The sequence below is a fragment of the Palaemon carinicauda genome, chromosome 6 (genome assembly GCF_036898095.1).
Source record: "Palaemon carinicauda isolate YSFRI2023 chromosome 6, ASM3689809v2, whole genome shotgun sequence".
Lineage (NCBI taxonomy): Eukaryota > Metazoa > Arthropoda > Malacostraca > Decapoda > Palaemonidae > Palaemon > Palaemon carinicauda.
This window is the reverse complement of record NC_090730.1, coordinates 142,613,156-142,629,748: the sequence shown is the minus strand read 5'-3', so window position 1 is coordinate 142,629,748 and position 16,593 is coordinate 142,613,156. Positions and strand designations below refer to the sequence as shown.

Sequence of the window (16,593 nt, the reverse complement as noted above, 5' to 3'; positions counted from 1 at the left end):
AAAAGTTGCTGCTTTGAGTAAGAAGCACCCTTCCTTTGTATCTTCTCCGGCTAGGGCCTTCCCCTTTCTGCAGAAAGGGTTCGCGGCCGTTTTGAAGGCGGTAGAAGCTGGCAAACCATGCCCATCCCTGGAGGAATGCAAGCCCTTGTCTTTGGCCTTGCCGTTGGACAACAAGGACTGGAAGGAGGTACATCTCACCTTCTCGGTTGGGAAGTTGGACGCCGATATTGCAGGTCAACAGTTCGGCGAAAACCTTCCCAAGTTGTCTGAATTCCTCCTACGGAGGGAACTTGAGACAAAGGAGCGTCTGGCAGCCTCGATGTCTCTCCAGACAAACATGGAGACAATGGCTAGCGACCCTAAGATGCCTGATATGTTCATGGTAATGGCCAAGATCCATCTGGCCACGGTGACAAAGGACCTCTATAGCTTTGTCAAAGCGAGGAGGGCCTGCAGGGAGTTTGTGTTCGCCTCGGCCACAGTGAGGCATGAACCCAAGAAACTCATCTCGTCCAGCATCTGGGGTAAAGATCTCTTTCCCAATGAGGTGGTTAAGGAGGTGGTGGACAAGGCAGCCACTGAGAATCGAAATCTTCTCCTTAAGTGGGGCCTGTCCCTTAAGAGGAAGTCTTCCCCTGATGAAGGCCCTCAGCTGAAAGGAAAGGTGAAGAAATCGAGGTTTTCTTCCCGCCCAGCCAAGCCTTTCAGACCGCAACGTCAGCAGCAGCAGCAGCCAGCTTTGCCTCCGGTGCCACAATTGGTAGCCCAGACCCCGACCACCTTCCAATGGGTACCCCAGGCCGTGTCATCAGCATCCCCGGCATTCAATCCAGTGTTCGAAGGGCAATCGACCACGTTTCGAGCAAAGCCCAGAGGTGCAGCCAGAGGCTCGGCGAGACGCCCCTCTAGGGGAAGAGGATTCAGAGGTGGTCGCGGCCAGGGAGGCAAGACTGCAGGGCAGCAGTCAAAGTGAAGTGTCGCCGGTAGGAGGGAGACTACAGTATTTTCGGGATCGTTGGACCTTCGATCCCTGGGCCCACAGCCTGCTCAAAAATGGACTGGATTGGAGTTGGTACAGTACTCCGCCCCTGTGCCCTCAATTTTTCCAACACTCCACCCCCGTTTTGGAGGAGTACATTCAAGAACTGTTGGAGAAAAAGGTGATCCGGAGGGTAAAGTCCATCAGGTTCCAAGGGAGGCTGTTTTGTGTTCCCAAGAAAGACTCGGGGAAACTCAGAGTCATTCTGGACTTGTCACCACTCAACAAGTTCATAGTGAACCACAAGTTCAAGATGTTAACATTACAACACATAAGGGCCTTACTGCCCAAGAGGGCATATACCGTCTCCATTGACTTGTCAGACGCCTATTGGCACGTTCCAATAAGTCGCCGTCTCTCCCCCTACCTAGGATTCAAGTTACAACAAAAACTTTACGCTTTCAGAGCGATGCCTTTCGGGCTAAACATAGCCCCAAGGATCTTTACGAAGCTTGCGAGCGCAGCGCTCAAACAGTTACGCCTAAAAGGGTTCCAGGTAGTAGCCTACCTGGACGATTGGTTGGTGTGGGCAGCATCCAGAGCGGAATGCTTACAAGCTTCCCTACAGGTGATTCAGTTCCTGGAATATCTAGGTTTCATGATCAACAGAAAGAAGTCTCGTCTTTCTCCAGCTCAGAGGTTCCAGTGGTTGGGAATTCACTGGGACCTAGTGTCACACCGTTTTTCCATTCCAATGTCGAAAAGGAAGGAGATAGCGGGGTCTGTCAAGAGACTTCTAGTTTCCGAGAGGATATCAAGACGCGAACAAGAGAGGGTTCTGGGCTCTCTTCAGTTCGCGTCAGTAACAGACCCAGTGCTAAGAGCACAGCTAAAGGATGCAGCGGGAGTTTGGAGAACCTTTGCATCAAAAGCGCGAAGGGACTTGAAGAGACCGGTCCCACTTCGGCTACGTTCTCTTCTCAGACCGTGGTCTCAAGCCAGTCGTCTGAAGAGGTCAGTACCTCTTCAGCCACCTCCCCCGTCAGTGACAATTCACAGAGACGCCTCAAAGGTAGGGTGGGGAGGTCACTCCCATCGGAAAAAAGTACAAGGGACCTGGTCCAAGCTATTTGGGACTTTTCACATAAACTTTCTAGAAGCTATGGCAGTGCTTCTTAACCTGAAGAAAGTATCCCCACGTCACTCGATCCATGTAAGGTTGGTACTGGACAGCGAGGTGGTAGTGAAATGTCTGAATCGGCGGGGATCGAGATCTCCACCTCTCAACCAGGTAATGTTAGCCATATTCCGACTGGCGGAGAAGAAGAAGTGGCACCTGTCAGCAGTTCACCTTCAAGGAGTCCGGAATATGACCGCGGACGCTCTATCCAGGGTTACACCGATAGAGTCGGAATGGTCCCTAGACGCAGGATCATTCTCCTTCATCTCGAGTCAAGTCCCAGAACTGCAGATAGACCTCTTCGCGACGAAGGACAACAAGAAGTTGCCGAGATATGTGTCCCCGTACGAGGACCCCTTGGCGGAAGCAGTAGATGCGATGTCCCTCGATTGGAACAGATGGTCCAGGATCTACCTATTTCCCCCTCACAATCTGATGTTGAGGGTCCTCAACAAACTGAGATCCTTCAAGGGAGTAGCAGCGATAGTGGCCCACAAGTGGCCGAACAGTGTATGGTTCCCTCTAGCTCTGGAACTACGACTAGAGTTTCTACCACTCCCGGACCCAGTTCTGTCCCAGCAAGTCCAGAAGTCGACTGTCTACGCTTCATTACAGAAAACCCGGACCCTGCAGCTCATGATTTTCTCTCCCTAGCGGTGAAGAAGCGGTTCGGAATTTCGAAAGATAGCATCGACTTCCTGGAAGAATATAAGTGCAAGTCTACTAGAAGGCAGTACGAATCAGCATGGAAAAAATGGGTAGCCTTTGTCAAAGACAAGAATCCGCATGAGATCTCTACGGATTTCTGCCTATCCTTCTTCATCCACCTCCACGGACAGGGGCTGGCGGCTAACACGATTTCTACATGTAAGTCGGCTCTGACAAGACCCATTCTGTATGCCTTCCAGGTAGACCTCGCTAACGAGAATTTTAACAAGATCCCGAAGGCCTGTGCTAGGCTTAGACCTTCAGCTCCTCCAAAGCCTATTTCATGGTCTTTAGACAAAGTCCTTCATTTTGCCTCATTACTGGATAATGAGGAGTGTGCACTGAAGGATCTGACTCAAAAAGTGATCTTCCTTTTTGCCCTAGCTTCTGGGGCCAGAGTTAGTGAGATTGTAGCCCTCTCGAGAGAGGAGGGCCGGGTTCAGTTCCTGGATGGGGGAGAACTGAACCTGTTTCCGGACCCTACGTTTCTCGCTAAGAACGAGTTGCCCACCAACAGGTGGGGTCCCTGGAGAATCTGCCCTCTGAAAGAAGATGCATCTCTATGTCCCGTAGAATGCCTAAAGGTCTATCTTCGTAGAACTTCAGACTTCCATGGGGGTCAACTATTCAGAGGAGAAACATCGGGCTCGAATTTATCTTTAAATCAACTCAGGGCGAAAATTACATACTTTATTCGCAGAGCGGATCCTGACAGTTCACCCGCAGGTCATGATCCGAGGAAAGTTGCTTCATCCTTAAACTTCTTTAACTTTATGGATTTTGAACACCTTCGTTCATACACTGGCTGGAAGTCTTCCAGGGTATTCTTTCGCCACTATGCTAAGCAAGTGGAGCAGCTAAAGAGGTCTGTGGTAGCAGTTGGTTGCGTCGTTAACCCTGTTGTTTAACTCTGCGAGGAACAGTGGATTTAATTGGGACTTTGATTCTCGGGTGAGTGTATAGTTATATGCGTTGCTATAACTAGAAGTGAAGGCTCTGGGAGCCCACAATGACTGTTCCGGCGTTATGGTGATTGTAGCACAAGTACAGACAGGTGTGCCGAGCGTTTCTGACGCTAATGTCAGTGGCTAGTAACATGGACTTTTAACTTTGATACCTTGGTATGTGAAAAGTAACCTGATTGTTTTTCTTTCAGATAACCATATATCCATGTACTACAGTACTTGTGTAAATTGTTGGTCATCCACCTATCATATGTATATAATTGTGGTAACCATGTCTATTTATTGTTAATCAATAAACTTATTCTCGGGAACCTTGCGTCTCCTTCACCTATATTGATTTTGTTTCAATTATTGATCATTCAGCCTATGTATATTAATCGGGGATATCTATAATAGCCTGTTCCTTAATGCAAGCCTTGTTGCACTGGTTTATACTTTCCTTAGCATAAAGGGCTCCATCCTTCTCAGAGGACGGTAGCGGCAGCAAGTTTAATCCTACGCAGATATAACCTTTTGTCCAATTCTACTCTGACCAGGGGGCTGGTCGGTTTTTCCCTTGGATGCTGTAGTTCCGTAAGGACTATGCTTTACTTCATATAGAGTGAGACCACTATATTGTATCGGCTTGCGAGTGAGTCATACATAGGTATATGTACTCTTCGTTCGTTTCTAGAGTCTAGTAGGACTCCTCCCTGTAGGGGGCAGGAAGCGCTTTCATGGTTTATGATTAGTGAAAAGATGTATAACGGTAACATCTTAGGTCTTTCAGTCGAGTTGACTAAGAAACATTCCTGAGGAGTACGGCACGTATTGAGAATCCACAGATACAGTAATGCTCTGGTATACTTCCATCAGGACGACATGGCTTGAGCCCAAAAAACGGATTTTGAGCGAAGCGCAAAATCTATTTTTGGGTAAGATGGCCATGTCGTCCTGATGGACCCGCCCTGTCCCTTTTCAAAAAAAAAAAAAAAAAAAAAAAAAAAAAAAAAAAAAAAAAAAAAAAAAGAAAAGGGCTGTAGGACCCCTCCCTACATACAGTATCTGTAGCACCTCGTGTATCGCTACAAGGAATACAGATGGCGCCGCGAGCGGCGCAGGGCACGCTTACGAAACGGGGAGGAGAGATGCCTTACGAACGGCTCTCCCCCTTTTTCTTATCGTTTTCGTTTTCTTGCCATTTGACCCCTACGAAGTGTTAACTCTATTCGGGGTATAGATTGCTATGTGGCGTGTCAAGAATACGTCCGCTGATATTTACGATATCCCTAAGGTCTTTTTTAGGGATACTCGCTCCAGGAGTTAGAATTCTGGGTACCTTAAGGTAAATTCTCTGGGAATATCGCCGTAGTTGTAATATCCCCTAGGAAGCTACCTATAAGGAACTTCCATCAGGACGACATGGCCATCTTACCCAAAAATAGATTTTTCGCTTCGCTCAAAATCCGTTATATATACATATACGTATATATGTGTATATATGTATGTATATATATTTATATGTATATATATATGTATATATATATATATATATATATATATATATATATATATATATATATATATATATATATATATATATATGTATATATCCTTTTTTATTATTGATCCCATGTAAGATATATTAAACTCTTTGTTCTGTTCTAATACTGTACTATCATCTGCTTGATTGTTTACTTTTACAGACCTCTACTACTAATCATTAGTTCTGTCTTTCCAATGTTCACCTTCAGTTCTTTCCTTTCTAGGCATCTTTTCCATGTTAAACCCCTTTCTTGCTGTTCTTATGAGTTTGCTATATGTAATGACTAAATTATCTGAAATTTTTTTTTTTGTTAATTGTTCCTTAATTCACATGTCAGTGTCTATGATGGAGAGGCACATGGGAATGCCTCTCCCCATATTTAATTCTAGTCTTACCTGGCCCGTTGCCAGAAATGGCTGCTAATTTTTAATTTTTTATTCTCTAGAAGTCTTTGATGCCTCAAAGACTGCAACTTGTATTAGACTAGTCTGGTTTTGTTAGCAATTGCTGTGTGGTATGCATACTGGAATTGTTTCTAGGAGATCATAACAGCATTGCATTTGTGTACTTTGTCTGGGACAAAACTGTTATCTAAATTTTGTAGTGGACAAAACTATGACATGCTAATACAGTACAGCCTTTCCTGTAGTGGTCTATCTATCTACCATGGCACTTCCCCTAATTTTGAGGGGGGTAGCCATCATAAAAAAAAGGTGGATATTTTTTCCTTTGTTCCTCCAGGCCTAACTTGATATTCAGCCAAGTTTGGTTGGTACTGCTAGGGTGCCACAGCCCTCCCCCGTCATCCATCATATTAAAGCTTCATGTGCTGAATTTCTTACTGTCGCTACCTCAGAAAGATCACCAAGGCTACTGAAGGATGCAGCAGAGCCTATCAGAGCTGCGTCACCATCGCTAGCCATTCATTCCTATTTCTAGCATGCTATTTTGCCTCCTTCACCTCTATCTTCCTATCTCCCAGGGCTTTCTTTACTCCATTCATCCTCCCAAACCTTGGCCTTCCTCTTGTACTTCTATCAACTCTTGCATTCATCATCTTTAGTAGACATCCATTTTCCATTCTCTCTACATGGCCAAAATACCTCAACACATTCATATCTACTCTAGTTAAATTCTTAGACCTGTTCTCACCTTCACTACTTTTTCCTAACCCTATCGAATTGAGATACACCAGCCATACTCTTCAAACACTTCATCTCGAACTCATTAAATTTCTCTCTCTCCATCACTTTCATCCCCCACAACTCCGTTCCATGCATCACCTTTGTTATGATCACTTATTCATACAAAACTTTTAACATTCATTCATAACCCTCTATTCTTTACCACTTCCTTCACTGCCCTCGACACTACATCCTTCATTCACTCAATGATGTACATCTGCTTCCACTCCACCATATGCAGCAATGACAGACTACAAGTACTTAAACTGATCTACATCCTCAACTAACTCTCCATTCAGCATGACATTCAATCTAGCACCACCCACCCTTCTCATGCATCTCATAACTTACTCTTACCCACATTAACTCTCAACTTCCTTCTGACACACATCTTTCGAAACTCTGTATAGTAGTGCTTTATAAAATTTGGTTGTAATTCTGGCCATTCTTTTTATTCAATCTTCTTCAATATACCATTCATGCAAGTACAATAGTTTTAATAATCTTTCCTTTCCTTTCATGAGGGTCAATATGATAGATTTTTGTGGTATTACAGTTTTAATCATATTGTGGAAGGTTCCAACTTGTTATGAAATTGTATTTCTTGAAACGCTCGCAAGTCTTACTTTATTTTTTTCATATCTTGTCTCAAATACCAATACCATTCACTTTTCATAAACACGGTTCGAGCCCGGCTAATAACAATACTGGAATAATAATAAAAAAAATTTTATATCGTATTGCAATCGTTTCATAATCTCTGAACTTACATTTTTCATATCTTGTCTCAAATACCAATAGCATTCACTTTTCACAAACACGGTTCGAGCCCGGCTAATAACAATACTGGAATAATAATAATAAAAAAATTTTTATATCGTCTTGCAATCATTTCATAATCTCTGAACTTGCAGATCTCATAAGTTTGTTAATCCACTAATCTTAAATTTTGATTAGAACCCAGAAAAGCAACCATGCCATCACACTTGCTCACTTGGTATTTTCACTTTCTTTTCATCTTAGTGATGACCGGTACTGCCATCAAAAGTCCATGCTTTAGACTTTTAATTTTACAATTTCAAGGCAAATTTAAATTCAGAAAAATCATTTGTTTTACATTATATTTTCCAGGAAAGAGAAGTCAACAGAATTATTCTTTGCATAGCATCTATTTTGGCTGATGTGATAAAATTACAAAATTGTTTCAGACATGCATTTATAAATCTGTACTAAGTTACTTCTATAAAATCACACCTTTTAAGACTATTTATGACATAATATTCCATGAAGAAAATAAAGGATTGAACGTAAGAATGAAAAATATTTGTATGCTCCATCAAATAATGTGTACATACTAAACAACTTGGTATCACCTCAAAAAAATTTAAAGCTAGGTCTGAATAGATTAAATTACATTTCTTTTGTGATATAAAATGGAGGAATAGAACTTGGAATAAGCTTTATAAATAGTTCATTCAAGCCATTCCTAATAACCATATAAAATATTATTTTCCTTTAACTATTAAATTTCATCTTATTACTAGTAATATAAATATAGTTACAATAATCTTCATATGGTTAGAACTAAATAATCCTATACTAATTTGATTTCCAGTACAGTTCAGTATATACATCAGCTGTGTAAATTTGATTTTAGAATACTAGCATTCTGGGCAAAAAACCTAATTTATGTACATTTCATTATCGTTCAATTAAAGACCTTGATGCTTTTAGCCCCATAACTTAATATTCTTTAATGATGGTGATAGTGAATAAATATTCCACTCTGATATCCACAAATTCTATACTAGAGTAAAAAAATATAAAAGAAATATAAATTTTTTTGTATCTTTCTTACCATTGACTAAAGCTGCTTGGAATTAAACATTTGTATCATGGAATTTAAGTGTGATCCAAGTCTTTCAGTTGAGGTTATATTTGACTCTTAATGAAATAAAGATTGACCATTTCATTCTTTGATAGGATTAATTATCGAACTAACATCTTCACCACCTTTTGTATTTTATTTTAAATTTACATCTTTTGGTTTTAGAACTTAATTTAATCTACCTTGAATATTTAAATTGGAAATTAAAAATATGGAAAATTGGAAGCTTTTGACACGAATGGGTAAAATTCATGGTGGTAGACTCGGTCAGGCTGAATCAATGCCAAGCTGATACCAATAACAGGCCAACTTGTTATGCACAGTTGATAAACATCTTGGAAGTAATGAGTTCTATAAATAGGACAGTGTAATGGAAAGGCAAATTTAAAAGTAATTGATAACTAATGATCACAAACCATCAACAAAGCTAATATTTGAAAGGAAATTTTCATACATTTAAACAACCAAATTTTTCTATAAAAATAAGAAAAGTAAATATGCAAATAGTTATATTTTATGGAAACGGCCCATAGTGTAAGGATTAAAAAGTAGCAAAGGGAATTTTTTTATGACTACCAGTATACACTGTACAATACAGTATACTGGATGAAATGTTAAGTATTAATAACTTAGGTTGTTTAAAACATAAAGTATTTTGGGGATGAGATAATTTAGTTTCTCATTCCGTGGGTAAAATAAAAATTAAAATTTATATAACAATCTAATGCCCTCCTTTATTATAAACATCTAACATTTGTTCTTTGCATGTATTCACGAGACTGGCATAAGATTTAACCTGGCAAGGCACTGACTGTACTTTATTGGACTGGTATAAAGTTGCCCTCATCAAGCTGACCATAGTTGTACCAATCCCTGATAGTTTCCATATTTTTTTAGGCTATAAACCTTTACAAGAACTGACAAAAGTTCAGTCTAACTTATAATTACTGTACTATGATAAACCCCCAATTTTAAAGAACTTAAGTATTTATTTACATGCAGCTTCGAGATAAATTATCTTCTCAAAAAGGTTTTTTTATTTGATAGCAAAACAAAGTAATAATATAAAACATAAAATTCACAACCTTATATTTTCATGTTTTGTTGATATTTTATAACATCCTACATTTTGCCTGTCTGAAATTACTTTTTTTTTTCATATAAAATATCATACAGTACATATTGTAATTGTTTTGCCCACAGATAATAAAATTCTACCTACTCATTATACCTTAGAAATAATTGTCGTTCATTCAAATACGCTATTTTCAATGGAAAGCTTTCTCAAGTCAGCAATTAATGTAAACAGCAATGGAATGTATTGCATGAGAAAATCAAACACGCGTGGTAAAAATGTAATTCCAAATCACGGCACCTTGAAAATCTAGGAATATAATGAACTTTTCTTATCAAACTTTAAACTGCCCTAAAATTCATGCTAAATACATTACCTGCAACGTTATGAGATCTCTCTTGTCTTCTGCCCAAGAGTCTGAACTAACCTCTAAGTCATTAATTAGCCTCTGAATACACAATAAAAAGTAAAAAACCCTCTTAATAAATTTGAATAGTAAAAATATTAACACAGTATAATAAAAAAGTTTTATACCATGGCTAAAAATAGTTAACAATTTTTTTTCAAAACTATAAATAAAACTTGGAAAATATATTTTCTTTTTTATATTATACTGCACCAGAAGATCTGTTGATAAGCTGATCAACTGTGTTAATTATCCAATCAACATACGGCCTTTCCTCAGGATTAACTTTCAAGATGGTTCTGATCAATTCTATTAGTTCCTGTAAAACAAAACAATTAAATGGTGTAAGCATAAACTAAAATAGAACATTAATTAGTATCATTAAATTTCAAATAAAATTATATAGGGAAATCTTTCTATGGTAATACGGGTGTAATAAAAGGGATAAGTTTCATATACTCAATAATAATTTAGCATGTCTTAGAAGTTTAATATCTAAATTTAATAATTAAGTACCGGTAACTTTAAACTCTTACTTTATGAAACTGAAAACCATCTCATTCCAATATTTTCATTTAAAAAAAGCTTATTCATGCATTGTGAGGAAATTAATTCCATTAAAAAAAATGCTTTGTCAAATCCCAACTTACTTTTGTGAACAGGACCAGCTTTATACTTCATCATCCTTGATAAAGTTCAGGAGTGCTGTAAATACCTTCTTTACTTTAATGATTCACCAGCGCAAAATTCTTCTGCTAATATAATTTAATTTTCTATGATTTCATTCTATAAAAATCTATAAGCAAGTTTGAATTGTTTTAATATCTTACTCAGTTTGTAAGAGCAAGTTCTTGCCTTATTAATTGTTGTCTCTGTGGTTAATGAATGTCTTCCTGCCACTATAGCCAAGATAAAAGATGATAGAAAAATCCCTCTTGTGCTTGTTGGAAATTTCCATGCTCCCCATATGGTGGATTAAGTTGTTTTTCCTACTGAATTGCCATAGCTTAGAAGCTTCGGACTGTTTTAAATATGGCTGTTAGCAAATCGTAAGTAAGGCTACTTAAAGCTCTGGTAATTGCCTGGACTTGGTACACACACACTCCTGAGTTATAACAAGTAAGGTTGGTTCTCCAGTTGGGACATTAATTATGCTTTGGTTTCATTAGTAATTAAGCCTAAACAGCCTATCCCGGATGTTATAATCAAAAGTGATCTTTTGGATTTCAATTGGTTACAATTTTATAAGTGTTGAGCCTCTTGTTCTCTTGAATGAAAATCTGGTTGACATAACTGATAGGCGTATCCCTTGTGATAAAATACTGAGTGAGTGAAAGACAAATTGGTTTAATGATCATTATACTGTATGTGCTTCTTAGAAAAAATTAGAAGCTTACCATCTTTTGAAGGGGAACAGATCAGATATGACTTTAATAACTATACTCCACTAAGATCTGTTGCTCGGAGAGTTTGTTTCAACTGAAAATGAATAAGGACTACAATTTGACCATAAAAGTGAACGACACCTCGTAGTAACGGGGGATTTTGAGGAGGGAGAAGTCTAATTGAAGAGGGATCTCTGGTAGTGGTATCACTCGCCCCAGTTTTAATACTGACACCCTTTAGGGGGGAGCGAGCTGGATATATTCCTAGCATTCCATGCAACTTTTTTCTCTGGTATATATAGCAGTATTTATACCTTAGAAATGGTGCTTTAAGGAGCATTTCACTGGGCGACACAGGTCCCTCGCCCAGAAATAGATTTTTCCTTCGTCAAAGTCCCTTTTGTAAGGCCCTAGGAGCATGTGATGACCTTCTTGAAATGAAGTGCTGCACAGAAATCCCTTAATTGTGGTCAGAAAGTTTGTATGGTAGGACTTTATTTTAGTGCTGCCTCTGACCATGTTAATCTTGAGGCCCTTATTTTCAAACCCAAACAGTTGTGTAGGTGGATCTTTTCTTAGCAACATTATTGAATTTTGAAGTAAGATTTTAAAGTGATTGTTGATAAGGACCGAAGTATAGATATATAATATCTGGTGTTCCTCAGGGTAATGTTCTTAGCCCATTACTTTTCATAATATTTATGCATGATATGTGGTTTGGCCTAGAAAACTAGCTTGTTGCATATACAGTTGATGCTACTTTGCATCGATTTCATCCCTAAATGTAGACCTGGAGTTTGTGAATCCTTTATTAGAGATCTAGCTAGAATTAGTTCATGGGGCAAATTATAGGGCATGAAGTTGAACCCTAACAAACCTCAAAGTATGATTGTAAGTAGGTAAGAACAATGGCCCCTCCATGTCCAGATCTTTGCATTGATAATTTTTTTTTTTTTTCTTTGGTTATGGTCCAACTCGGTCACTGTTTCTCTCTACGTATCTTTGATTACATAGCTGCCTTGTTCTTTTGGATCTCTCTCTCTCAACTCGAGAGAGGATATGCAGATCAGATCACTTTCTACCCAAGTTTCTATTCAGGTTTATGAAGAACCAGATATAATTTTCATAAAAAAATAAGAAAAAATTAAATACAAATAAATTAATTTAATCAACCAACCAGCTTTTGATCCTATGACACTATCACAAGTGAATTAAACTTCTTTCTTGTTGGATTGCATTCCACACAAATCGGCCAGGTGCAGGATCAACCTTCTCAATTCACCTAATTTTGTTTTTCAGTTACTAGTAGACTAATTTCTGAATGTGTGAAACAGAAACATGCTTTAATGTATGTTTAAAATTTGTTTTTTATGATAAATTTTATATCTGAACATACCTCAGAGTAAGAGTGTGTATCTGGAAATTTGACAGTGCCACTAACAACTGCTAGCGCTACACTATCGCCTCGCTCATAAACCGCATCAAATGGGGACTTGTAAAAGCACAGTGCGTACAGCAAACATCCTAAAGACTGAAGAAAAAAATACAATTTAGACAAATGCACATACCCTCATTGTTTATTCTACAGTATACAGATTTTGTGAAAAGTTACTGTATATTGTAATTATAGGTTTTGTCACAAACCTTTTAACACCCAAAATCTATGATACTATTTTAAATCTCTGAATCAAAGAATTTAAATAATTTGTGCTTATGATTCATAGCATAAACCATTGTTGAACCAGCACAATACAAATTACAGTACACACTTCCTACACCAAAAAACCCAGTAATGTTAATTATTGAATGGGAATAATTAAATTGTACTGAATTTGACTCTTTTAGTGTGTGTTCCCAAGATAAATTATTTTCCATAAATTATTACTGAATATTTAGAGTCGGTCCTTGATATTCACAGAGGTTAGGTAACACACAAAAGCAATGTTGAAAATTTGCTGTAATTGCTGCTGCTCTTAATGACACCCCCAGAGCCCTTATTTTCTTATATAGTTAGAATAAACTTGGTATTCAGTTATATAAAAGCAAACATGGGAAAATATTGTTATATAATACAAAATACAGAAAAGGCCTTGAAAATTCTGTAATATATCAATTTTAACTTGCTCTCCCTTTTTATATAAGTGAGTATACTGTGCTGATGTGGTCTTCTAAAACTCAATGCTTTTATGGTTTTATATTTCAATGGAACTGGATTTATGAAGTTGGGCTACATTACCTATATAGCCAGGCACTGGCACCTGTGAGGCCTTTCACTGCCAAAGTGCAACTAGGGAAAACCCTGCAGTCACAAGATGAAAGAAAGAACCAGGGTACAGTAGAAAGATATAAAGAAAGTTCAGCTAAGGGCTAAAAAGGGCTTAAGTAATGCATACAGTGCTTTGTGTGAGGTGTACTGATGGCACTACCCACTTTTTTTTTCTTTTTTTTTTTTAAGGTACATTTATAATTCTTTATAAATGAATGCACCTGAACATATGATAAAGCATAAAATCATTCAATTTAAAGACCAAATATATCACAGGATGCTTAGTTATGTAGCAGGAGTGAGTACGATGAGATTAATATGTTATGTAAGAGGGGTTTCAAGCCATTTTATAATACAGTACTGTAATGAATTTTTGTCTTTTCTATCAAAGCCTGTTCTGTATTTTGTTGGTATATATTTTTTAGTATACACTACAGTATAACAAAATACCACAGTCAGAACACGCTTTCAGATAAAACAATGAATGTTGAAATGCACAATAACAAGCTAATGGCTGTAAAGGTAATTTAAATTTCAGTTTTAACTTTGAAGTTCAATTTCCATATGGAATACTACTGTATTATCGTGTAGAATTGAACAGAAATTCTCATGCTGTGAGATAACAATTCAAAACACTTGAAAAGTACAAGGAAAGCAGTTGCTTCCTACTAGTGGGTCAAAGGCACTTGACGCATGAACAATTATTTATAGCTTTTCTGCTTCTCCTGTCTTCAAGGCATCAGATGTGTGTGTATGGTAGAATTTAATGCTGATAGTAAACCTTAAAAAGCATGACAGCTTTGTCATGGCACAAGAAAAGAAATTTAGGATAAGGAACCATTTAGTAAAGCAAAATCTCTTCCTTAAATACATGGGGATAGACAGTAGACATACATACAGTACAAACATGATTTGTATACATGGAATTAGAATAGTAAAAAGATTTTTTTAATAGTGAAAGCACCAACTTAAAAATATAATAAGTCACGTACCCAAACATCTGTTCGTTCATCCAGATGGCAAAAAGACTCTACATTAAAAAGTTCTGGAGGCCGATATGGCATTGAACTCCTTTCAGCTGCTTCATCCTGTAGCTTACGAGCTTCTGAACTACCATTTACCTCAACTCGTGCTTTAGCCACAGACCCTGGAAAAAATAAAACTATTATTGTATTTATTTCAAAGCTACAGAAACTTTCTATAGTCCTCATTTTACTCATTTTTTTTGCAACTATTAAAACGTAGTACAGTAAAGTACAGTACACATATATGGGTTATATTAAAATCTTTACAAATGGCTGCAAAGCCAATGCTGGTATTGGTTTTGGATATTTTAATAGAAATTGTAACCATAGCGCTTTATTTCCTTTTTAAACTTTGATTTTTACTGCAGTTGATTGAGTGGCCTAGTCTTTGGGCTTAATAATAAAAATAATTTTTTTCTCAAAGGCTCAAGTGAGGATGTCAAATACAAGATTCTCAGAGAGATTAAAAGTTCTAGTACATGAGTGCTAAAGTTTTAAATTTTCATATTAGGGATATTTTAGTCTTGATTAAAATTTATAAACCCTATTAGGTTTTCCAAGTTTTGAATGTTTTATATATCCTGAAACATTTATTTCTATGAACTTTCCCTGATATGGGCTTCAAATTCAATCCCTACCTTAGCGGAATGCATTTCAGAGTCCCATGTTAGATCAACAGATAGTTTTTTAAGGTCTTTATGCCACAGTAAGAGTGTAGGAACGTCAATCCACAACTTTATACTTTACTGTAAATAAGACCTTATCATATCAATTTGAATGAAACTCTAAATGATGTATAAGGGTTCATTCACTTCAAACCAAAGAATTTTAATAAAACTAAATGATAAGGGGTCATTCACTTCAAACCAAAGAATTTTAATAAAACATTAAATGATAAGGGGTCATTCACTTCAAACCAAAGAATTTGAATGAAACTTTAAATGATGTATAAGGGGTCATTCACTTCAAACCAAAGAATGAGGAAATTTAAGGCAACTAGTCATATTTAAATAAAACTGCTTCAAATATTTAGAGTAAGAACTACTGTAGCTATAAAACACATTCTTTATTATGCTTTACTTTATAAAGTGTGAATATACTTTTTCAAACAGTAATTTTAATCTTATTTAAATTCTGATATATTTCTGATGCCATTGTGTCATTGGTCCAAGTGTTTGGTCTCTGGCTAAAATAGTATACACCAATTTACATTTAACATTTTTATAAACCTTTATTACTCATCTGGCAGGTAGGCTATGGCTGCCTTCTTCGCTCACCTAGATCACATACATACCCAAATCCATTAACAATGGAGTAAGATCTTCCTTCAGAAGTACATTAGCAGTTTTTATATCCCGATGAGCAAGAGGATGTGGCTTAGCAGAGTGCATACACTGGGTAGCCTCACAAATTCCCCGGAAAATGGATAACACCATAACCTTAAAGAGAAAAGTGCATAAATAATTTTTCCCTGGTGGCAAAATTGAATTTTATCATTCTTTTAATTATATAAGTAAATAACATTTCTTTCAATCAAAAACTTACTTCAAAAAGTTTTAAGACCATTTAATCTATATAATTATCAATTGGTTCCTACAGGATTATGAACATTCATCCTATAATAGGATTAAACTCACCAAATCTTGATATGGTTATTAAACCTTTGAGGAGATAGGGAAACCCGACAGGCCACCGAGACCTCACTTTTGTTTTCAGCCGCCAGAAAGTACAGACGTACTAATGGCACCATTAACTGAATTTTTAAATCTTCTGCTTTTTCCATTTAGAAATCTGTGTCTGCAAGTAGTCGTTGAAAAGGGAAATTTAGAAGGAACTGATTTGCAGTGGTTTCCTGATAACTGAATATCATCAAATTTGCAAAAAAGTCACACAGCTAAAGTTTCTAGTTTGTTTGACAGTATTCCTGTTTTCCCTCTGTTCCTTTGCTTGTGTGGCATTGTGAAGACAATGACAACATATTCCTAAGGAGGTTGGCAATCCTTAGAC

At 37.4% G+C, this 16,593-nt stretch overlaps 1 protein-coding gene across 1 annotated transcript in view; it reads right to left on the bottom strand.

Moving 5' to 3' along the window:
* Positions 1-7,691: 7,691 nt before the first annotated feature.
* The window catches only part of LOC137642690 (serine/threonine-protein kinase 16), a 43,214-nt gene continuing 34,312 nt past the window's right edge, over positions 7,692-16,593 (bottom strand). Inside the window, exons 6-9 of the mRNA XM_068375472.1 lie at positions 15,881-16,025; positions 14,554-14,708; positions 12,692-12,826; positions 7,692-10,229 (exon numbers count right to left, since the gene is read on the bottom strand). Of these exons, the coding sequence (XP_068231573.1) occupies positions 10,113-10,229; positions 12,692-12,826; positions 14,554-14,708; positions 15,881-16,025 (552 nt within the window). The 3' untranslated portion in view covers positions 7,692-10,112. The remainder of the gene's footprint in view (positions 10,230-12,691; positions 12,827-14,553; positions 14,709-15,880; positions 16,026-16,593) is intronic.